Source organism: Danio aesculapii, chromosome 23 (genome assembly GCF_903798145.1).
Source record: "Danio aesculapii chromosome 23, fDanAes4.1, whole genome shotgun sequence".
In the NCBI taxonomy this organism is placed as follows: Eukaryota; Metazoa; Chordata; class Actinopteri; order Cypriniformes; family Danionidae; genus Danio; species Danio aesculapii.
Genome location: NC_079457.1, coordinates 21,042,635 through 21,068,326, shown reverse-complemented (window position 1 = coordinate 21,068,326; position 25,692 = coordinate 21,042,635). Strand labels below are relative to the sequence as shown.

Here is a 25,692-nt window from a genome sequence, read left to right as displayed (position 1 = left end):
GCCATACACACCATTATATGTCCTCCTACAACACTGTGTCAAACAAAACAACAGTTTGAAAAGCACTTTTGAAATCTTTTCAGCAAAATGGAAAGCATTTTAGTCATGCTAAAGATGGAAGTCCAGTAACTGAATACTGATACAAAAGTGAGTTTCAAAGATGGAAAACCAAACTAAAAAACCAACACAAAAGTCTGAAGGCAAGCTATACTTGTTTTGTTTTTGTTTTCTCTTTTTTTACAAGCCAAGTGGATGATACACAAAATACAGAAAACAGAACATCAGAAGATTTCGTAACATCAAATCTGGAAGAAGTGGGCTTGTTTTCTTGGTTGGTTCCAGTGTTCCTCTGGCAGCACACCAGACGCCTTTTTCAGACTATAGTCCCTGATTTACACTGTGCTCCATTTTGTGTTCTCCTGTCTTTCCCCCACCATCAACTACATGTTAAATATGGCACCATCCTCCAAAACTGCAGTGAAATGCAATTCAGAAAATGTAGGAACATAGAGAAATTTCAGAAAAAGGCACACGACAATTAGTGAAGTAACACTAGAAACAGATCACTGAACACATAAAAACCAGATACGAAATGCATACAAAACTGTTGTTCAGGCCTATACTGTAAGTACCAGCGGCACTAAAGTGTTCGGGGAGGCCTTTAGAGTAAAATATTTCAACTGCTCTGTGACTGTTCTAGACTTTCAGGCTCGGGTGGGTGACCACACAATGTCCATAGGCAGGACGGCGCATATATGTGCATTCACGTGTAAATGAGTGTGTGTTTGTACGCGTGTCAATAAAACCTCAAGGTTACAGAGGTGTGCTGGTTGCATAACCCTCTTGTCATACAGCATCAAGTTAAAATATCCAAGCAGCGCTGATAACAAACGTGCGTGAGTTTGTCTCCAACATAATCTTTTTTCGACATCCACTGGACAAGTTGCATATAAATGAAATATTACAGTGCTCCTTTTGTATATCCTTTCATACATATATTTCATATATATATATATATAATATATAATACATATATTATACATATATTCTTTGTCAAATAGAATATTTTTGATACATTATATCATTCATTTCCCTTTAATAAAAGTGAAACGTGTAAAAAAAAAAAGAAATTAAAATATGTGACAAGGGCATCAGCTGGAAGCCATTCTATATCATCGTTATAATTTATTATTAGAGTAATAGCAGTAGTTCTTTAAAATTCTGTATTTACAAAACCCACAACAAAGCATGCCATTTAAAAGAAAATAATATATTACAATGCTTATAGTTTTCCTCAAAAAGTTCATTCTTTTTCAGCAATTGTGCCATGTACATCATAGCCCCCTCCTGTACATTGAATGATACATTAACTTGTCATACAGTGAGTGAGAGTGGTTTACCATTTCACATCTGAACTAAAATGGGAGTAGGAGGAAAACTACATGGTAGTCTAAGTGTTTCACCAGGCTTCATTTGGTTTACGTCCACAGCACCCACACGGATTTCGAGATCTCAGGCAGTAAGCAGACCTACAGGTCTGAGAAGTAGAGGAAGTGGGTTTGTAAACTGGCGCGATTATCCTGCACTCCAGCTCTGGCGGCATACATCTACTGACCCTGACACTGGGCTAGCCCACACCAGAATAAGCATTCTCACTGAATAAGGGATGATGAAATGATAAACAAACGACTTCTGTTGCAAATCGAATACATTTCCATTGCACCCAGAGCAGAAAGGGATGGCAGTTTGCTCAAGAGGTAGCAACATGACACGTGAAAAAGCCAATTTGTAGCATCATCATCATCAATGGCTAAGACAAACTGCATGCTATCAGACAACACAAGTACCCATTACTTCATTCTTCAATGTCCACTCTCCTTGTATCCTGCTGTGTATGACATGTAAAATCCAAGCTATACTCATCCGTCACTTTGTCATTCAACAGGGAGAAAGCTAATCATGTCTACAAGATGCATTCAAACTGGCTACTCAGGTGCTTTCCTCGACATCTTTAAGACACAACACGATGCTAACACAACTGACGACCCCTTTAAAATGGTAAACATGAAAATGTGCTGACATGAAGACAATTGAAGAGATCGCCTCCTGCTGAGGCCTGACCAAGCATTGTAAGGGTTTAAATGGCATGGTGGCTTGGCTGTACCTTTTGAAGTCCTAGTGAAGGCCCAACTGGAGCCTCAGCTGCACATCGAGGGGCAGTTGAATTATATTGCTGGTGCAAAAAAGCAAATCAAGGTTTATGAACCCAAGATTTGATTCGAGTGAAATTGAGTTCTCCAAATTTTCATCCCAACTTCTCCTCAAGTCCAGGGCAGTGAAACACCCGTAAGGGTGTAGGAATGTGCAGTTGCCACACTGTATTTCCAAACAAAGGAATAGCTTTGATCGACCACCTTAAAGTACACACATGACGCATGGTGTGAAAACTGGTTAATCAGGAAGCAAGCTTCACGAGGGGTAAGTATAAATATACTTGTCATATCTAGAAGTTAAATATGTTGCTATTGACCAATCATTTCCCAGCTATATCTATTCAATTTGATTACTAGTGGACATCATCGAATGTATGGTCAAGCCACTGATGTGGTTTGAGTAGCAGTGTCAAGTGGACTATGATTATACATGCATGATTCCTGATCAAAACATGCCACCATGCAAGTCATTTCTATGCATTGAACGAGCACAATTAGTTATTTATTTACCAGGAACTCGGTCTGAGTAAGTCCCTTTCAGCCCAAGTCAAAACCCTGATAGATCCCCTAACCCAATATCGATGTGAAAGCCCATGTATAAAATGTCTTTTTTTCTTGTATAACAAAGAGATGATGACGAGATGAATGGGCTGAACGTTTTCCCCTACTTTCTGTGGATCAAATAAGGTGAAATATTCATCACAACAACTGAAAACCCTTGCATAATGTTCTGTTTTTTTGTTAGTTTTTTTCTGCAGACACTCCACATGATTGAGTTAACATCATTATTATTGGTTCTCCTATGGTTAAAATACAACGTCCCAGAATCCTCCTGGGATGAGTGGGAGGTTTCCGTCGGATTTCGGCAGTGTAGTGTTTGAACGGGATGTCCGTAGCGGAGGAATGCTGAACTCCACACACATGTGGGTGCAAAGGAAGCCATCTTATGAGCTTGCTTTGTACTAGTTTGTCCATTGGCAGGTGGTCCCTATCAAAGATGTCTGCCACAGATTGTTATTTTGTTTGTCCTTGTAAGTGCCTTTTGGCTGCAGTTGGAACAGTAAAATCTTGGTCACTTAGCACAAAATGTAAGACAGTAAGCTCATAAGTTGGTTTGGTCATCATTGAATCTTGTAAAAACCAAGCTGCTTTCCTGTTGCACCGGTGCATTTGTTGTCAGTAAACAACCGTTTTGCCCAAAGGTATCAGTGTTTTTTGTTGCAAATTTTCTTCTATACATTTTGTTGGAATAGATAGTTTAAGTCTCAACTAAACAGTGTCCATCGTTCCTAACACTTGGATTCCTTGACATCTTTTTGGTTTTTGCCCTTTTTGCCCTTACTGTCACTCTCCTCCAACTTCTCCTTCTCAGGTTTGGTCACACTGTCGTAGGATGGCAGTGAGGCAGTAGAAGGTGTGCCCTCTTTCTTGTCCTGATTAGTACCACCATTCTCCAGCCTGCTGCTGCTGAGTAAACGCTTGCAGATGAAGCCTTTCCGAATCAGATGGGCACGGAAAGCGCGCTGGATGACTCCAGCAGACACATGCTCCTGTTTGCGGCGCAGGGTGGTGGTGATGGGCTCAAAAGACACTTTGGAAGGATTGGCAGCAATAAAACGCTCCTCCATCTGTTGCCGCATCATGTCCAGGTCGCCGCTATCACCCAGCACGCGTTTGGTGAATGCAAACAGGATGTCTAGGCAGTGAATGCGGTCGCCGCTCACCATTGGCAGGTCCATGGCGATCAGCTCTATAGTGTTGGGCTTAGGAACACGTAGTGGGTGCTCCAAAGTGTCAGCGAAATCACCCAGCTTGGCGAAAGTGATAAACTGGGAGGCAGTAGGATCAAACTTTTCCCAGATCTCATAGAAGGACTCAAAGTCGTCCTCGCAAAGTGGGTCAGCACTCTCCTCTGTGGCGACGCTGAAGTTCTCTAGAATAATGGCGATGTACATGTTCACCACGATGAGAAACGAGACAATAATATACATGACAAAGAAGAAGATGCCCACCGAAGGGTTTCCACAGTTTCCTTTTACTGTAGTACCTGGATTCTCCTTAGTTGGCTCACAATCTGGAGGGTAGTTGAGAATGGGAGCAAGAAGGCCGTCCCATCCGGCTGAGGTGGTTATCATGAACAGGCAGATCATGCTATTGCCAAATGTTTCAAAGTTATACATGTCATCTATGCCAGACTCCCGCTTCACGTAGGCAAAGTTTGACATGCCAAAAATAGAGAAAATGAACATGACCAAGAACAGCAAAAGGCCAATATTGAACAGGGCCGGCAGTGACATCATCAAGGCAAACAGTAAAGTCCGAATTCCCTTTGCTCCTTTGATCAGACGTAAAATACGTCCAATTCGAGCCAGACGGATTACCCTGAACAATGTTGGTGACACAAAGTACTTCTCAATCAGATCAGCAAGGAACATACCTGTTGTTTTGGGGCAAAAAGAAACAAGCAGACCACAAAATGAGCACAATTTATATCATTTCAAAGCCAAAATGAAGAAGGTTAAGAAACTATGTTCACCTACCGACAATAGAGAGAATGACCACAACACAGTCAAAGATGTTCCAGCCATTGGTGAAGTAATAATGACGCAGCGCAAAGAGCTTCAGGACAAACTCAGAGGTGAAGGCCACAATAAAGATGAAGTTGATCCAGTACAGAATGTTTTCGGTCTCCTGTGACTGATCATCTGTCTCAACCATCATGGTGACCATGTTCAAACAGATGAGGATCATGATGGAAATATCAAAGACCTGCTGTGTCACAAAGTCAAACACCATACCCTGGAGCTTGTTCTAAACAAGAGAGAGAGAAAAAAGACCACAGATTACTCCACTGAAGTCATTTTAATGAAAGAAGTATCACTTTTCAACTGTGCAGTACGAACCTGGGGTCTGGGTATGGGCTTCTGAGGTTTCTTTGAACCAAGCTTTTTCATTGCATTGTAGTACTTTTTCTGTTCCTCAGTCATGAAGATATCCTGACCTCCAAAGTATAGCCATAAACAATTTTTGGTTACAATCTAGTAAAAGAGACTGTGAAAATCTTACAGAATGCAAAGTGAAGGCAAAAAGTGGAGACTTATCTTTTTCTTCTGCTGGTTGAAGTTATCAATAATCACACCAATGAAGAGATTGAGGGTGAAGAAAGAGCCAAATATAATGAAGATGACAAAATAGATATACATGTAGATGTTGTCCTCATACTTCGGCTGGTCTTCCACCTGACGAGAGAATGAAATTTGAAATGGGTACTTGGGACTCACTTACGACTCATTGGCATTTAAAACTCAACAAACAAATTACCCTTCGTGAGTCAACTGCTGCATACATGATGTCCATCCATCCTTTAAAGGTTGCCTTATAGGTAGAATCAGTATGTTAATTTAGCTTTCCAGTATACCAACTTTATAGAAACTAAAAATTGTGAGACAGTCTTACCACTTGCAGAAGAGCCAGGTAACCAGCACCCACGTTGTCAAAGTTGATTTTGACGTTCTTCCAACGCACCTCAGTGTAGTTTTGCTCAATTAACGCTAAGCACTCAGATTTGTTGTTGACCACATCGAGCTCAAAGTATGCTTTTTCAGTCTCGTTGTAGCAGTAGTAGTACTTTCCAGCAAACATATTGACACCCATGATACTGAAAATCAGCCAAAAGATGAGGCAAACCAGCAACACATTCATAATGGAGGGGATGGCACCCACCAAGGCGTTGACTACCACCTAGAGCAGAGTAGGACAGACAGGGTGATACAGTGTAAGAGACTGGAAGTTGCCCCCAGACACAAGAACACACTTCAGAACACTCGCACACTTCATGGCTGCATATTTGCATGGCACAACAAATATAGACTGAAACTACGTACACTGCTCATGTGGTCAATCATGAATAAATGATGACTATATCTTATTCAAACTCCAATCTGACGGCCACCCAAGAAAACTGCTTAAAGCGCATGTCTTAATGTTAAAAATGTTTCCTGGTTTGTTTCGATAATTCAGATAGACTTTTTGCTATTTTCCCACACTGCCGGCAGCTTCAGGCCAGGCACCTGAGTTAATATTTAAAGTCTCACATTTTTACTTTTTATTTTATTTGCAATTTGTTGAGCTGCATTAGCAAACCATAAAGGTTGCATTTCCCAATTCACTCATTCATTCATTTTCTTGTCGGCTTAGTCCCTTTATTAATCTGGGGTCGCCACAGCGGAATGAACCACCAACTTATCCAGCATTTGTTTTACGCAGCGGATGCCCTTCCAGCTGCAACCCATCTCTGGGAAACATCCACACACACTCATTCACACTCATACACTATGGACAATTTAGCTTACCCAATTCACCTGTACCACATGTCTTTGGACTGTAGGGGAAACCAGAGCACCCGGAGGAAACCCACGCGAACGCAGGGAGAACATGCAAACTCCACACAGAAACGCCAACTGTTTCCCAATTCAAACCCAAGGTATTTTTTTGAAGAATTACAGAGGGCAGCTTGCATTATATGAAGCTGCTGACAGGCATTAATGTACTTTATGGCCAAATATTATTCATTCATATTCCAATACATGCACATACACTATCGTTTGATTAGTCTGATATAATCAAAATGAATGTTTAACATAAAGCAATATTTTTTTTTACATAAAACCAGAGTACTATTCTCTTTAACTTGCAAATTGGAAGGCAAACCATTACATGATTCAATATTAAACGTATAGTTCACGCAAAAAAGACAATTTTTGCCATCATTTACTCACCCTTGACTTGTTCCAAACCAGTTTGAAAGTTTTTTGTTCCGTTGAACACAAAAGAAGATATTTGGAAGAATATTGTTAACTTGTAACCATTGACATCCATAGTAGGAAAAACCAATTCTGTCAATGGTTAAACGTTTTCAACATTATTTAAAATATCTTCTTTTGTGTTCACCAGAACAAAAAACCCATCTCAAACTGGTTTGGAACAAGTCATGGGTGAATAAATGATGGCAGAAATTTCAAGTTTAGGAATGATCCCTTTAAAGGTTTGATCTCAAAACTGCAGTGTAATAGTCGACAGCTTGCTGATCATATGCTTATGTTTAGCAAACATACAGCTTGTTGATACTGTTTGCCAGTTTATTTATGAATATGAATTCATGAGCAAAATCATGACTTTGTCATAATCAGATGTTGCAGACTTCGAGTCTTGCAAATAATTTTGTTGAATTTGTAAACTTATTTCCCTTCATAAATATGTGCTTTGGGAAGAGGTTTAGGAAACCATTTAACTAGACATGCTGTCAACACAAATAGCTTTAAACTACTGTTTTCTTTGGTGGCCTACAGTAAATGCTACTCCTTGCATATACTAATTTCAATTAACCAGATAATCTTTTATATCCCCCCCCTCCCCCCAATTTTTTTTCTAATTAGGTTGTTCTATACACTGGTCCAAACTACCCCAGCACTGTACAATGTGGACGGCATCTAAAATTACCTACTGAATTAGATAAAGAACTAGACTGTACTAGATCGCGTAACAGTCAAAAATATGAACTGTAGGTGTGAAGTATGGATATATTCTTGACATGCTACTTTCACTATTGCCACTATAATGACAACTGCATTCAGAATCTCTGCAGAAACAGCAGATCATTTGGTTTAGCATTATGAGTATAATGTACTTGGAGTGTGTTCACACTTGTAGTTCTGTGTCCTGGTTTTTTGGTCCAAATTAAAAGTTAAAAATAATATTAAAAAAGATACATTTGGTCTAAAAAGTCCTTTTAAGACTCAACATGAGATATAAAAATGGCTTTGCTGATTACTACGACTTACTGTATTAAAACTTATGCATGTCGGTGTACATAATGGTACAGTACACTATATTCCTCCTATTCTTCACACAAATGAAAATCAGCCACATGAAGGTGCATTTCCAACACACAAGATAAAAAAATAAGCTCGAGTATTCTTTTCCTTTTTATAACCACTTTTTTTGGTTCAGTTAAATGCCTTTTGTTTGTGATGTTCATATTCCAGTCAAAGCTCTTCACAGTTTCCTTGGAAGTGAAATAAAGGCCCATGTTTTCAGTGGTTCTTGTCTGCTTGTTTGTTGCTCACTAAGGTTTGGATGACAGTGTTCACACTAAATACTTAACCTACTTTTTAAATACTTAGCCTTTTTTAAAAGTAAGTAAATAAATAAATAAATAATAATAATAATAATTTGCACCAAGTGAACAAAGTGTGACACGTGTGAACACACCCATAAAATGTGCAGTGCTGGGGACATCCAGGACAGCATACCTAAATAAAACTAATTCATAAAAATGAACACCTTCCATACAAATATGCCACACAGACTCACACAATGACTTCTACATCCCCAAAGCAAACATTTGCATACTTAAAACTACAGCCCACCCCAACTACTTTAACATAACAATGACAAGCTTGAGTAAAATAAAACATTTTACATCACCCCACCCCCCCCCCCCCCCCCCCCCCCCCCCCTCCCTCCCTGCACCCCATTTGCCTCCACGTCCCTCCCCTCCCCCACTGTCCCAGTCAGGACATTGTCCATAAGTGATTAGCGAAGAGCAGAGCGTGCCAGGAGACGCTCACTAACTGTGTTAGGCAGCCGAGCCGCAGCTCTCAGGCAGGCAGCTGAGCATGCAGATCTCTCACATACTAAAAAGTGGAGCCATATTCCCCCATGAACACACAGAGAGGCACAGAGGATGGCAGGATTCTCTCAGCAAGCACAGGGGACTAGACTGATTTTGGTTAAGCTTTTAAGAGCGGATTTGTTTATATTCAAAAGGACAATTATGGGTAATAATGACTGACTAGGTAAGAATTTGGTATGCCTAAGATTTAAGAAAAATACCCCAAGGAAAAAGCACTTGTCAGGAGAATCGCTGTCCATCTTTCAATAGAGACTACATGTTCAAATGTCACATAGACATAAAATATCTTTGTGAGAATCGACACAGATATTAAAGTGAGGGAAAATGGCTTTCAAAAGTGCATAATGTGCATTGGCAATTGAACAGGACATGCGTGTTACATGACATCTTTGTGCAATCTCAAGAACTGTTAAAATCAATAAATAAATGGACAGGAGAGGCAACAGTGTGGAGAGATTTCAGTTGGTTTCAAGTTTTCTAACCCTTTGATAAATGTTTATTGGTTCAAAAAACTAGGTGAGAATAACTGAATAAGGCAAAAAAGCTAAGTCCATTTAATCATACATTGAACAAGAATGATTTCCTGTACTGGGTTGTTGTATATGGCAAGAGAATATGCTGAGAACAGACCAGACTAAGCTGGTTTAACCTCTCCAATGTTGTGTCTCCTAATCAAGTCATTTATTCATTTTTAACTCTTTTTTTTTTTTTGCTGATTTCAAACAAAACAGCATATCAGTTGATGAACATTGAAACTGATTATTTACTAGGGTAAGAACTCATTGTTCTCTCTTTGACTTATTTGTTATTACAGGTTGCATAAAATTGAGACCCTCATGAATCCAATTATAGATACATGAACAGAGCAAATCTATGGAAACATTTCGATTCACCCAAAAATGACAGTCTAATCTAAATACAATAAATGAAGGTATTAAAGAATATAACAGGAGAAAAAAGCTAAATAATAACTAAATACTGTAATATAAAATATGGTAACAGGGCTCTAGAATAAAGTAAAAATGACTAGGAAGTCATTGGCTCTTAAAATTCTAAATGTAAAAGCCAAATGATTTATGACTAGGCTAACCAATTATGATAAAATATATTGCAAAATATGCAAAATGGTACCTACTGTGGTTCTTTTAGTAGATTAAAAATCTACTAGTAGATTAAAAATCGCTTATGGTTCAGCAACAGAACTCACATGATTTACTGACTGACTGAGTCGGTTTTAAATCTCTTCTTTGGGTAAACACAATCTTTAGGTAAAAAGAAAGTTCACTGGAGTCATTTGAGAAAAGACTATTCTAAAAATATAATATCTGATAGGGTTGGGTCAATAGACAATGCCATTGTACATCGCCGATAGACATCATGATGCTGAGCCAGCATCGCGGTCCTCCGCCTCGCCCCGTCACAGCAGCAAAAAATACACCCATTTACACTAATGCGTCTTAGTTTTAAAATGGCATTTTAGAATGAAAACGATCTACATCCACACTGGCGTTTCATCTAGCATTTCTGAAGAGCTCTCCTTCCACACTATACCGCTGAAAACGCACATCAGGTGACCACACACACACAAACACACTCTGTCATGCGCTCCAGCGTACTTGTGCGTCTGAGCTCCAGCAGTCAGCGGGTGCTTTGAGCACAAAACCCCAGAGCAGTGCAAGTCGGATAGTTTATTAAGGATGTACGGCTGGATCTCGTCTCACTAGAGTTGTTAAACGTGATATTTAATTAATCTTGTCTCTATCTAACGACTCTTCTGTCTTATGAATCTATCAGGTACCGTGTCACAGCGTCAGTACACTGCTTTAGTCTTTCGCTGCTTTCACGCTTATACTTAGTGATTTTAGCGAAAACCTCAGATACTGTTGGTTGGTTCCGGTTGGTTGTACACCTTTTTTACCAACCAACCAACTTTGTCGATGCCATTATAACGGCACAGATCACTCTGCCTTATTCATACCAGAGTTCTGCGGAAAAAGTGATTGACAGGTGATTTGTGTGTAACTTATATTTATTTATTTATGATTTGGTTATGGGTAAAACAAAGACCATGCGGGTCAGGTAGTAGAAGCATTAGGTTGCGAATAATTAATTAGTTATTCATTCATTTTCTTTTCAGCTTAGTCCCTTTATTAATCTGGGGTCGCCACCACGGAATGCCCTTCCAGCTGCAACTCATCTCTGGGAAAATTTATTAGTTATGAATTAATTAATTATTCATAAATAATTACTTCACCTCCGCCTATGACGACGATGTCATCGTCTATCGCAATGTTTCACATTAGACATCGTACGATGACAAATTGTTCGACATCGCCCAACCCTAATATCTGACTGTCACCAATGGTGACTAAAGCTTACAGAAAATTATTATTTGAAAGTATGTAGCAACCATTTCAATTGCAGTCTAGAGCCCTGTTAGTTTACTTCCAAATTACAGCAAACATCAAATACTGCTTTCATTTTGACAACTAGACACCTTGTCTGTCATTTTTGGGTCCAAGCATACCTTTAGTCATCACAGCAGTTTGAGATCACAGAATCTCTTTACTGATTCCTTTATGCTTCGTTCCATTTGAAAGTAACAGCTAACACAAACCTCTCTCTTGCTATTTGTTCCACAGTTCTGCAAGCTACTACTTAACCACTGACTATTATGTCCTAATTAATCAAACCTAAAAGAATCATCCACTCTGCATTGCTAAAGGCAATAGAAATACAGGCTGGAAAATACAGAGAGATACAGAAGCTTAGCAAATATCTCCCTCCTTTCTACAGTCCCATGTGCAGATCCTAGACAAGCAAAGAGGGGCGAAGTGAGCCTCCAGCGGCTCGGCTCCTCAACACTGCTCCAGGCCGGGCAGCGCGGGGCCGAATGGGCTGAGGTGAACAGTGTGAAATGAGGGGAAGGGAGGGAAGATGCTGCACGGTGCTGCAGATGAGGGGCAGGGAGGAGGTGAAAAGGGATTTAGAGGGTACAGAAGCTCAGGGCAACCAGTCCACAGGTAAGAGAAGAAAGACTCAAAGTGACAACAACCAGGTGCAACTGTTCACAACCATCAAAGGGTTAATGGAAGCCTATCTTTGCCAAATTTGCTTGTATGATGACTAATAATGACCTGTATGAGTGCAAACGCTCAGCGCCAACAAATGATTATCAATACTAGCGAAAGTGTCCCTCAGAAGTTCTTCTCAGCATTCTTGCTCTTTGACTAATGCGAAATAGCACATTTCATTCATATTGACAATCTCGCTCTTTGCTAAGCTCCACCTTAAAACGCAATGCAATGATTTTTCCAAGTAGGACATTAGTTCTAGGGGCAACGTCTTTGGTTGATCTTGGAACAACATTCCCATTTAAGAACTTTGTCTCGACCCTATCCTTACCCCTAAACCTAACCCCCTAATATAGGTATGTAGTACAAAAGCCCAAAACTATTGTTTTAAGCCTAAACTTGACATCTAACAGTAAATGTATATTGATTGAATGTTGTTCCAGGTTCATGTTCTACTTGGTAAAATCATGTTAACCTTAAAGCGTCTCTGACCAATCATGCCTTTACAATTTTTGCCATATGTCATGTAAGGGTTGGCTTTATTTATAATAGTCAAGAATAAATCTCTATTTGAATAGTTGAACATTTAATTTAACAGAAATTACTGAACATTTTTGACACTGAGCCTTTTTTTCAGGATTCTTTTACATCTCTCTATTCCTGTTTACATCTGGTATTAGGATGATGCTTGAAGTGATCATAAGAGATGCATCTATGTTAATAACAGGTGGATGCGTCTTGGGTGACCACTTATGATCATATCACTGAAGATAAACTTTAATACCAGGTGAAAACAGGGCCTTTGGTGAATAAAAATATTAATTTAAGATTTTGAATTTCTTCACAAAAAGACTACAGATTAAATTTGTCCTGTACAATACTTAATTATATTCCATATATTACCAGCTAGTTTTCTTTACAGTTCATCAGCATGCTTTATTGACAGTCATGCAAACATCAAGCAAAGTGTAGCTTAGCAAAGGGTCAATCATATTAAATGTGCTCTGATGTTTCATCAGCATATAGGCCTAGTATCTAGTCTACTGTAGTGCTAGTGTAGTGGCGTGCTGCTGGTTGTTCTCTGAGAGACAGGGTCAGTGTAACAGAGGAGAAATGGAAGGAAGGGGGCTCTCCATCAAAAGCAGAAGTTGAGAGTCAGGCCAAATGAACAGCCAATTGCAGATCAAATGCTGTGTGAAATGAAAAGGGATTTGAATGGCGTTGTGTTTGGATTTGTCAATCATTTTTCATGCTAATGCCTTTTTTTAGCAAGGGCCAATTGACATTACTTGTAATGAGGCAGCTTTGATAAATTTGACAACAACTTGGCGAAACTAGTAGTCAATCGTACACCCGATTTCAGGTAAATCAGGGAACAGAGGTGCTTTTCACATCTTTTTATCTCAGCTGCGTCATGACTGGATCATTAATGTGGTACAGAAGAGGTGTGCATGAAAAGGGAGAGCCCTTTTCATTGGCGGCTGTCGCTAAAAAAAAATTAAAATCCCCCGGTATGGTTTTGGTGGTGGTCCTTTTCGTTCGTTTTTTTTTTTTCTCGATCAGTTCTAGCATGCTGTAACTGCTGAATGGGCATGCAGAGAGATCAGCTCTATAGCTTTGTATCTTACCCTCATCCCTTCAAAACGTGACAATGCTCTGAGGGGTCTCAGGGCCCTTAGTGTCCTGAGTGATTTAATGGGCCCTAGATCGGAGTAGCCCAGCGCATTAGCTATAAGGCTGACTATAGACACCTACACAGAAACAGAGAAGCAAAAAAGGATCCATACTGTTAGATGGGAGAAAGCTCTTGAGGAAAGAGTTGGCCTCTAGAGCTGCTGGAACGTTGGTTTACACACATTACAACAGTTTGGATGGGTATATACATATATAACACTGCATTTATACATGTATATATCCCCAAGGAGAAGAGAGAGAAAGACTCATGTTTAGTATTGGTTACAGGTATAGATAGGGGTTTAGAGGCAGAGGATAAACCCAGGGTTTGGTACTCAAGTTAGTTTTGGGAGGTCACCAACCCTTGTGAGTTTCCTAACACCTGTGGAGAAACTGTGGTTGAAAGAAAGAGACAGAAAGAGAGAGAGAGAAGCATAAGACTCCAACAAAAGAAGACAGAGAAGCGCAAAACTCATGGCGGATGAAGTACGTTAGGGGACGTGGGGTTTGAGAAGATAGTAGTGACCCCTGCAGATGCATCAAAAACAAACAACCCAACATACTGCAAGAACCTTACCCTTGCCCTTCTAACATTGTCTCTCCGTGTCGCTCTTGGCTGAGGCATTAAATCCCATTTAATTTAAGACAGACAAACTAATGGAACCTGTGAGAAAGAATACAGTTAAACATGTACATGTATGCCAAGTTGCAATTCACATTGATTTTACAGTTTAAAGAGCATCACATTGACACAGTAATGTGACAGCGGAGGGGGAAATCAGGGCAGATAGTAAATGGACATTAGACAGCACTGAAAGGACAAAAATCACTTTGTGGGAACCCAAGCCTTGGTTAATCTCTAAAATGCCATTCTCTGCAGAAAGGTAAACGCCCTCCATGCTTGGAGAAAGCAGAAGGCCAATGTAAGCGAAAAGGTCATATTGGTCAAAAGGGCTCTCTATAGAACTGTATTGATTATAGTACAAGCGTCAAAGGAGTCGATGCAAGGTATTGGTGTAAAACAGGGTTGTCAAAAAAGGCTTGTAATTTGTAACAGTGTTTACAATATGATTTGCTAGCACACATTGTTAGTTTTAAGGTGAATCCACTAAAAGATTTTTGGTAGTCAAAGTCTAGGCATTTGCCTCCACTTTGGAATGGCTGCGCTTGATCACTTACTGTAGGTGAGATATGCTTCCTCACCCCTCTCCAGTGCTTCCCACACATAGACTTTACTTGGGCAGGCCGCCCTGGAATGTTAACGGCCGCCCAATTATATTTAGTGACACTTTTTTAAAACTATTATTAACATCCTTTTACACTTTTTGCATCCGCTCAATATAACCAAACATCCGCAATCGATTAAGTAGTAGAAAATCCTCTCCTGTTTACCCATTTCATTCAGTGCCCACGAGACCTGTCAACACACAAGCAGACAGTTTCACGTGCTCTGCAGACCCACAGAGATGCACATTTTTTGGGAAAAAAATCATCCGGCCCGGGTTTTTAAGGATGCTTTCATATTTGGTTCAATTTCCTGGACCGTACCCAAGTTCGATGGTCCCCCCTTGCCACCTTCTCAGTTGGTTTGTGTTCACACTGTCTTTTTTCCTTCTGAACCTCGGTATGCTGTACATCGAGCTGTACTACTGTTGCTAGGTGACAGCCTTGAAAGCAAAGCACCAAAATGGAAAGACGTACGCACATCGCGGCCTTTCTGCTTTTACTGAATATTTTGGTGTTGGACATACAGAGAGCGACCCGCATCTATCTGCCGCAAAAATATCAGAAACGTTCAAAACATAACGCGATGTCTGCAGAAGCTGTATTTGGAGGACACAAACAGACATTATCACTGTGTTTGCCCTGGCTCAGTCCCGCTTGTCACCAAGGTACAGTATGTGATACACAGAAACATACACACGAGTAAATGTTATGAAAACGATAGTTTGTTGTAGAGTTGGTGGCTCATTTCCATTATTTGGTACGATTGCATTCACACCAGAATTGAACAAGACCAGAGTTCGCGTGAACCGTACCCCAGACCACCTCTTTCAGATGGACTCGGATACGGTTCACGGGTGCGCACCCAATTTCAGAAGACACGTTCACACTAGCTAAACGTACCGTACTCTGACATCAAACAAACGAAAGCACCCTATATCTCCTAAAATGTCTGGAATTCAACTTTTGCTTTCAACTTTTTCTAAAGCACGTATGCGTTTTTGCATTACTTTTTAACTAAAGACTACTGCTTTACAGCTGCGATACTGAGAGAAAAAGTAAATAATAGATTCATTAATCTAAATGACTCAAAAAAAAACTTTACTATATACTCTAAGACAGGGGTCACCAAACTTGTTTCTGGAGGGCCGGCGTCCTGCAGATTTTAGCTCCAACCCTAATCAAACACACCTGAATAAGCTAATCAAGGTCTTACTAGGTATACTTGAAACACCCAGCCAGGTGTGTTGAGGCAAGTTGGAGCTAAACCCTGCAGGGACACCGGCCCTCCAGGACCGAGATTGATGCCCCCTGCTCCAAGAGGATGAAATGACTGGTCTAAACTGGCTGCAAAAGATATGTACACCTTAAGAAATGATTAATCAACACATTTGTCTTATTTAAAAAAAATCTACTCATTTTAATTTTTCAATTACGATATTTTTTAGAGATGTTGTCTGTTTTTATGACCTTGTCTGTCATTTACTTCTCATTTGTAGATTATTTTATTAATTTGATGTTTTAATTTGATTATTAATTTGAATTTCATCATACTAAAGTCAAAATCTGCAGCAATTTGCTGTTCATGCAGGATTTTAAGGAACAAAAAAGGCATTAGGACACCAGGCTTGAGCACCCCAATGAAAAGGTATACAAACAGACCTGCACACCTCCAACCAATCACTGACGTAGACTTGGTAAAAACACAGCAAAAGTCCACAACACCGAAAGCTAACCAACTCACAGAGGGGATTCTATTAAAGGTGAAAGCTTTATTCTCAATGGTGATGGTATTATTTTCCTTCACTGATGCATGCTGACATTTTAGAAACCACAAGTCTAGAATTATTGGTGGTTTTCAATAGATATGACCCACAAGGGCACCAGTACACATTAACAGTCTGGCACAGAAAAATCTTCTGTTCAATTCTTTGGGTTAAAAATGTATGCATTAATGTTGCATTAACTAAAATTGACATATTAAAGAAATCTCTTCATATTTTTCCTGAAGTTCTACAAAATCCCGTTCAGATGATAATGTGTAATAAAGCTTTCTCCTTCATCTACAGATCATGTGATCTTTGGGGGTAATTATCACCTTTAGCCTCAGTCGGAACCCACAAGCGCCCCTTTATGGAGGGCCCCGGGGCCCCCTGAGCCGTCTGAGATGGCCCCTCAGTGTAAGCTCTCTTCATCTGCCAGCACATTCGCTCTGCAAGGCAAGGTCAATGAGATGTGTGGCTGTGACCAAATGAAGACAGCAAATTAAAAAGCAAAATCAACTCAAATTGAACAAAGTCAAAACATAATCAAAAATGGCAGATGTTTTGCGCTCACTCATACCATTAAGTGATGCTTCTATTGCTTATTAAATTGATTTCCCCAAATAAAACGAATAAAGCGCTATATTAAAATAATATATGTACTTCTGAAATGGATTATAACTCACACACTCCCTTAGCACTAAAGAAAATGTGTGCATAGTCAAATAATAAGCTGTATGGTTGATGGCACAGATATATAGTGACACAGACCATAGGAAATAATGGTACATATGCAGTATATACACACACATAAACACAAAACTGCATGCTAGATATGATGCTGGCTCCTGGTGAAAGCCCTCGGAGCATCACACAAATGAAAGCAAAGAACAGTGGAGGAACAGACTAGTCAGGAGGACAACTCACCGTCTGCTGTCTCCTCAACATCAACACATCTCAGCACTACCTCAAGGAAGGGAAGAGCAGGTGTGAGTGGGGGAGGGAGGAATGAACTTTTGATCCATCTTGGGATATGGAGTTCTTCCAAACTAGCACAAGTGTAAGTCCAGCACCCCGGGAATAGTCACAGAGGACTATAGCTCCCATCAGCCGCAATTAGGGCTGAGAAGTGGGGGGTTGATGGACATAGGATGAGTATGAACTATAGTCAGAGCAAACTCACAAGTCTGAGGGGTTATTTTTAAGCTGTGGGATGATTCCTCAAAGGAACACTCCACTGTCTTTGGAAATAGGCTTAAGTCACCTAACAGCTGACTTTTTCTTTTTTGAATTCATTCAGCAAATCTCCGGGTCTGGCGGGAGCATTTTTAGCTTATCTTAGCATAAATCCTTGAATAGGATTTGACTATTAGCATCTACGTAAGGTTATCACGATACAGTAATTCGGTACCTGTCGATATTGAAGTTTTAAAAACGTTCATTTCCCACTAAAATTTCACGTTCTTAAACACTGCTGACTTGCCATTGTGTTCACATGCTCAACAAAAAAATTACTGTGATCAGCTGTGAGGGTCATCAGTTCACCAAACTCACCACTGTTTACTGTGTTTACCGCAGATATGAGCACACTGGAGCGTTTTAAAGCCGTGATTCATCAGCTGATCGTTTGCATGTCAGCTTATAGACAAACTAGCTGATCGACATGACTTTGACATGCTCCAGTATCCCTGTATCTGTGTTTACACCGAGCGACAATATCCCGCTCTCCCTCATGAAGCTAATACGGAAGTGACTGAAACTGCAATTCATTAAAATTCCACTCCCTGGCTCTAATAGAGCAGATTTCTATTGACCCCAGTGTTAAAGTGGCCAACTTTATAGCAGAAAAAAAGGTGTTTACAGCCTGGTACAAAAAAAAATATTTTGGTGTATATAGCTAATATTCATTACAAATGTGAGGGGGGTGAATTTTTTTATAACGTCCATTTTGTTTATTTTAGGTTCAATTAAGTCTGCATAGTTAACGGCGAGGCCACTTGAGTGGCAACTACGTCTTGCTGGTCGCCATCACTTTACCTCATGTGATTCGGCTGATTAGCCGCTGAACTCGCCATATACACTGTATTTCTGTTTTGTTTTCTTTGGCTTTACACAGCCAATTGCCTTTTGGAATTATTTCCTACAATAATTAGATGATATTGCATGCTGTGTGCACTTAATTGTGCTCACAAACAATCCATTTCCCAGGTAAGTGAATTTATATACTTATTTATCATATCTATAAATGTATTTGTTTTATTTAAGATGATTTATCATTTCTAATTTTCTTTAGAACTTGAATGCACGGCAGAATCTGACAGATTGATCGGCTGTAGGCTCTAGAACAGTCATCTGAAGCGTTATCATACAGTGTTATGCCTGGATTTCATATTTACTAACACAGACTATATTTGAAGCATTTAAAAGTAATTTGCATTTTCCTCCTGTAGAAAAACATCATAAGAACAATTTTTAGCGGCTCAATGTACTATAACAGTGTTTTTAAAAGCCTAAACACTTTATTGATATAGTATACAACCAAGCACATGTGGTCAGAACATAAACGAATCGCAGGTAGTGAAGTATTAAGTGTTTCTCCCAAAGAAAAGCCCATCTAAGCAAAATGCTAGCAGGCGTCTATAGCTGCGCTCACACTCTGCCTCTTTGCCCTTTTTTGGTAACCCTTGGATGACGCGTGAACAAAATGGCGACCATTGGTCATGCCTACTTGTAGCTTCATTTGCGCTCTTCAAAAACCTATGGTGACGTCATGGATACTACGTTCCTATCTTTTACAGTCTATGGTTTACACTCAACAGTGCTCAAATGTTCACGGGAAATGCACGTTTTTAAAACTTCAGTAGCGATTGGTACTGAATTACAGTATCGAGACAACCCTAGCATCTCATGTTTTGATTAAAATAAAGAGTTTTGGTAATATGGTAAACTCATGTTCTGTTGGTTTTAGAATACAATGTAACCACAGACGATCAAGCTTTAAATAGAAAAATTATCAAAACTCTTTTTTTGAGTGAGATGCTAAAGGTTTAATCCATTTCAATAATTTATGCTAAATTGAAAGTTTCTGACAGACCCGGAGACCAGTGGAATGCAGTGTTCCTTTAAAGCCAATTTATAATTCTGCATGAAGTTCACACAGTAGGTCAGGTGTAGCCCTTGCCCTACCATGACGCACACCTCCTAAAAATGAAACTTTATGTTACAATGATGCAGAATTTTATATCACAATATCTGTGATTGGTCAGCTGGGTAGTGTTGACGAGTGTGGGTTGTGGGAGTGGAGTGAGGTTGGTAGTGCAAGTGTTTAACAAATGTGGAAAAGAGCTTCAGGTGGATATAGTTTTACATAAAAAGTTGTTAAATATTCAGTTCCCACCCTTTGTTTTTTTCATAAATGAATGCGAGTTTGAGCTACTTCTACAGTAGCATCGCACACATCAAATCTGAATCCAAGTCTTGCATAAATCCAAAATATCTGGAAATAAACTCAAAACAGTGCAACATAGAAACCCGATTGCCTAATAGTGTTTCGGAAGTGTTCTTGCCAGAGCAACACAGATAGAATGCAGGTGTATAAATGCTCACAATGGCATCGGCTACATGTAAGGTATGCGCCATGGGGTACAGCAATCACTCAATGCAGAAATATAAATCAGGGTTTAGTCAATAGCTGAATAGTTTAACTGTATAACCTGCGTTCCATTCCAAGTCAGATGTGAGATAGTCCTGCACAATATCTTTGAGAGTCATTTACACAGAATGGTTTATACGGCCTTTAGATTTTCTCTCAAGTCAAACTTCCTTTAATTTGTCTGTCAAAAGATGAAAAATTCAAGATATGTATGAGAAAATGTGTTGCTGTTGAATTAATCCTTTCAATTCAATTAATGTTTATTTCTTTATTGCTTTTAAAATGTAGACTGTGTCAAAGCAGCTTAAAATAGATGAAGTTTTAGTCAACTGAAACCGCTTCAGTCCAGTTTTCCCGGTTAAAATTCAGTTTAGTTCAGTTCAATGTAATAATGTAAATGTCACTGCTGAAAGCCCAAACACTGAAGGGCAATTCCAATGATGCACAACTCCACAAGTCCCAAACTAAGCAAGCCAGTGCCAGTGGCATTAGCTTAGGCCAAGCTTCATAATGTGGTCCATGTGAATGTTACGGAATTAAACAAATAGTAACCAAACTGATATAATAAAATTAATTATACTTTAACACTTTATTTTGATGGTCCATTTGAGTATCAGCAGACTGTCTGCTTAACATCTGTTGATACTGCTCCTTCAACAGACATTTAACTGACTATAAGAAACTTTGCAAGTGCATGTCAACTTACACCAACCCTAACCCCAACCTAACAGTCTACTTATAATCTACTAAAAATCAGTTGGCATGTAGATGCAATGCAGTGGTGTAGTCGGGGCTATACGCACGTATACTCAGTATGCCTACTTTTTTCCACTAGCTGTTTGGGTATTACGACTTCTGAGGATCAATAATTGCGTATACCCTTGGTATACTCACTTGTTTTGCTGATTAGCCTTCCCTAATTTACATGTATTCGCATCCCCTTTAACTGTATACCAAATGTTTTTTTTTAACTCTCATCTTAATTTGTTGCAATTGGTGCACTTTTGTTTATATTTTGCGCCATTCCCCGCCCACTGATGACCACAGCAGCTGTGAGAAAATTTCACAAGTTTTTCGAAGTCAACTGAATGATGCCTCGCTGAAACTTTCAGGTAAAATTATAAAACAGCTTGGGCAGGTTGGATGGGTAATAGTACACCACTTTTTTTAGGACTACACTACTGATGCAATGTAACTTAAATTCAACAAACGGACCATAAAAAAAAGTGTGACCTATTTTTTTTTTTTCTGGAGCCTAAACATTTGCATCACTGTATTTGCCTAATTATATTATATGGAGTTTTTGCATCAGATTGCAAGCCCAGTTATGTTACTGTAAGTGTTGCTACTTTCCAGTGTACAACATTTTAGCTTTCTGAGTTGGAATTGGAGCCGCAGCATCATCTATGATTTAGGGATCAGGCTGTATGTACATGTACAGTACGTCTGAAAGTACAATTTATATTTAATTCTTTATCAATGAGTCAAATGTATATTTTTGTATAGCTAAACAAAAGCTTTATAATCCATAATAAGGGCTTTTTTTGTTGTCAATGTTTTGGACAAAATTGTTTTGATCACATTTAAGAACATATAACATTAAAGAACATCAAGTGTACTGCGTATGCATCTAAAAATGTCCCACAGCCGCTCATTAAAGAATATTGGGTGTACGAGTTCTGCTGAAAGGTGGTTAGTTCAGGAACAAGGTCAGAACACACATACAATCAGTTTGTATCTTGACATGGTCACTGCATTTGTAACATGTCCTCCACATATCATGAGAAAAGCACATCCACATGACATTCCTCTGAAGCCCTTACTTTGGAGTCCAAGTGTGTACATTTAAATCACAAACTGTTTGATTCATTATTTAAATCTACATTAGTATTAGCCATTTGCTGTATACAAATATTTACAGAATTTCTGTATGATCTTTAAATGCATGTTTCACTTGGTGAGTCTCCCACAATAAGGGCAGAAAACGAAACCAGTCAGAGGCAACACATATCATATTATTCACACCGTATAGACATAGTACACATATGTACAAGAATTAGAAACAAGGTTCAATTAATATGAGAACTGCTTGAATATCATTGATCAATAATCTTTGTTATTGATAGACTGGCTAGTAGTTTTCATTCCAACATATAAGGGTATCATTTGCAAAAGGAATTCACTAATGATTGCATACAAAGGGGGAGGACAAATATTTGCACAGTACTGGTGATTTGTAAAGCCAGTTTATCATTCCTGATAGCAGATATTCAAGCATCTCAGTATAACGCAGAAATCTAGCATTTTTGCATGACTATGCATGGGTGATAGATCTTAAAGAGATGATGTAATCTTATGAAATAACACGATTTATAACACAAAGGATAAATATATTACATCAGCAGTTATATTCAAGATAAGCACACCGTTTTTCTTCTAGCCTCACCCCTGCATACCACACAGTTTTACTCTTCATATAATAAAAAGACCACGTTTGACTCTTCTCTGCCCAAAACATTCACATCTTGTTGAAAAAGGAAACCATCCAGTTTTTTGGCCTCAACTACTGTATCACACAAGACATCTGCATGGAAACAGGATGGTAGGCAGATATTTATCCTTTTATCTCTGTTGCTACACCATTTTGCTTTTAAACTGACAGCTCAAAGAATCTACTGGACCAGTTTTCAGCTATTTTTAAACAATCTTTAAAACCTACCTTACTGTGACTGGCAAACGATATTGTCAGGTCTATGAACATGCAGAGTTTATGCTTTCTCTGATGTCAAAAATGCCAAAAAAATGTATTTTATCAGTTTAAACAAGGCTCCTAAAGTCTCCGAGGCAAGCCAGGTCACTCAGCATCTTAAGAGTCTTTAATCTTTCATTTTAAAGCAGTAATGTCGTAAAAAAGCAGTAAAAAGGTTTTTTTTTTTTATCAAAATAAATGATCTTGAAAAATAGAAGCATGCAATTCACTGGTTTATCTACCTGGAAAGTGACGATCAAAACATTTAGATTTGGGGCAACCCAAATTAATCAATCATTTTCTAGTTCAATCAATATGGATATTTAGGGGCATGGCTACTGTACCAGACAGGCTGAGCCAGAGGGTGTTTCGGCGATATGACATTATGCAGACCCCCTAGTTTTTCACAAATTTTTTTGTGATTTTTTTGCAATAAAAATTATTTATGGCAGTAATTCCCAGAAATTTGCAGAAAAGTTAGCGATTTAAGAAATATATATAAATCTATTAGGTAGCCTACTATGTTAGGTGTGCAACCTGAAACAATGACAATGACACAAATCATTAAAATAAAGCTTCTTTATATTGGTCTCTGGTCAAGACAAGATCTGAAACGGTAGGGATTAAGCCAAAGGAAGGTTGTATTACTCTTATTTTATCCACGATCTTACTTTTTCTCCGGAGCCTCTGACATCGTTACACATAGGACACGCATTAGGGCTTCCCCTACTGTAATACACCTAAAATATGGATTGCCGTAAAACTAGTCAATGGCAGGGAATCGTTTTCTCTCGTTAACTGCAGGGAAAGAGTTAAACTAAATAATTTATCGATTTGATGCATATCATAATACCAGCCATACATGTAAAGCACAAACAATGTCCTTCAATTCGGTCATGTCCAGCGGCCGTCACCCTTGAACCAATCTCATCTCCACCTGTCTGTTCCATTGCTCCGTTTGCTCCAACTTTCTTTTGCAGTCTGAAGCACGTCAAATCCACAAAACGCCCAATTCGCACCACAAGATGTCTATATCTCATCTTTGCTATGACTTATCTACATCTGCTTACTGCACAAGCTGAGAACTCCCCCGCTCCTCATTCCACGTAATGTAATAATTGTGAGGGCACAGGTGAGACGACAATCAAATACATCATGTGCGCTGTCATGTAGTCATGTATAAGTCATGTTAAAATTCATTGCAAAGTAAAATAAATATAATTTGATTATATGGTTTGGAATTTGATGTTTTATGAGATTATTACATTTTTTTGTGATTATTTTGAATTTCATTAAAAAATTTGCAGGATCGCAAAAATTTTCGACTTTTTGTTTATTTTGCATTGGATTCAGGGATCGCGGAAAAATTAGGGGGTCTGACTATGGCTGAAGTATTAGTTGAGACTCTTGCCTAATTGTTGTGTTTCCAATTGAAAAACTTGCCAAAATATTCAAAGACAGACAATGTGAAAATCAAGGACAGACATTGGACAGAATTTTTAGGGATTCAATTGAGAGGGCTGAGAAAAAAAATAATATTTTACTATTGTTTGATAAGTGTTTGATGAGTGCACTGAGCATTTGTTGTTTTTTAAATTAATTTGTTATACTAGCAGTGCAGAAACTATTCAATTCACATTTAAGCCAACAGATTCGAAATAACGTGTTTATAAGCTGTATAACTCCACCCACCACATACAGTGATGCCTCATTGGTGCACAAATTGCCTTGCTTCTATTTAGCACTAGTCATATTTTGCTTTTTGCAGGATAGAACCAATCAACAAGATGTGTATGTCAAGGACATTTGACAACAAACATAGCACGAATGAAATAGCAGACTTACGTCGACAATGAAGAAGTCCAGCCAGCACCAAGCATTTGTGAAGTACTTGACAAAACCATAGGCCACCCACTTTAACAACATCTCCAATATGAAGATGTATGTAAAGACCATGTCAGCGTACTCCAGAATGATTCGAATAGTCTTCCTCTGTTCAATATACACATCCTCAAAGGCCTGCAGAACATATCATATGGTTAAATTAACTCAAGTACTATCAGTTAGATTTTATTTCATGATAATTTTAAAAACAAATGATCTTTAAATGAAGTTAACTTAGTAATGTTTCATTTAAAACATTGACAAAATATATGTATTCAAATAACTAGATAAACAATTATAAACAGCAAAAACATTAAATGCATTTAAAATGTTTATTCGCGATAGAATCTGGAAAAACTCCTAAATAGGCTGCTACTTCGTGCAATAATTTAGTTAAAAGCACAAGTTAGAGTCAGCTTTCAAAAAGAAATTGTGTAAGGCAAGATCCCGGATTCTATTACAGTCCTTTTTGGCATCCTTAGTGATGCTAAAGACAGGAACATTTCCAGAGCCATAAATAGATCCAATTGGATGAATAGTGCAGTGCATTAATCACACTGCCCAGCAATGCAGCTCCGGCGCCTAGTCTCTACAATGAGACAATGTCTGCCTGAATTTCACATCATACATACCTCATAAGGATATTATTGCAACGTTCAGAGAGAATTCAAACAGAATGCAAAATATATGTGCATGAATAATCTACTGAGATTCCTAAAATATAAAAGTTACAGCTTTCAATAGTAGCCAATCATAGATAAAAGT

The 25,692-nt window shown here is 38.8% G+C and overlaps 1 protein-coding gene across 1 annotated transcript in view; it reads right to left on the bottom strand.

Moving 5' to 3' along the window:
- Positions 1 to 2,172: 2,172 nt before the first annotated feature.
- Positions 2,173 to 25,692, bottom strand: part of scn8aa (sodium channel, voltage gated, type VIII, alpha subunit a) — a 96,061-nt gene continuing 72,541 nt past the window's right edge. The window contains exons 20-27 of the mRNA XM_056449523.1: positions 24,889 to 25,062; positions 13,610 to 13,732; positions 5,670 to 5,954; positions 5,535 to 5,588; positions 5,315 to 5,452; positions 5,117 to 5,221; positions 4,754 to 5,024; positions 2,173 to 4,650 (exon numbers count right to left, since the gene is read on the bottom strand). Coding sequence (XP_056305498.1) covers positions 3,503 to 4,650; positions 4,754 to 5,024; positions 5,117 to 5,221; positions 5,315 to 5,452; positions 5,535 to 5,588; positions 5,670 to 5,954; positions 13,610 to 13,732; positions 24,889 to 25,062 — 2,298 coding nt within the window. The 3' untranslated portion in view covers positions 2,173 to 3,502. The remainder of the gene's footprint in view (positions 4,651 to 4,753; positions 5,025 to 5,116; positions 5,222 to 5,314; positions 5,453 to 5,534; positions 5,589 to 5,669; positions 5,955 to 13,609; positions 13,733 to 24,888; positions 25,063 to 25,692) is intronic.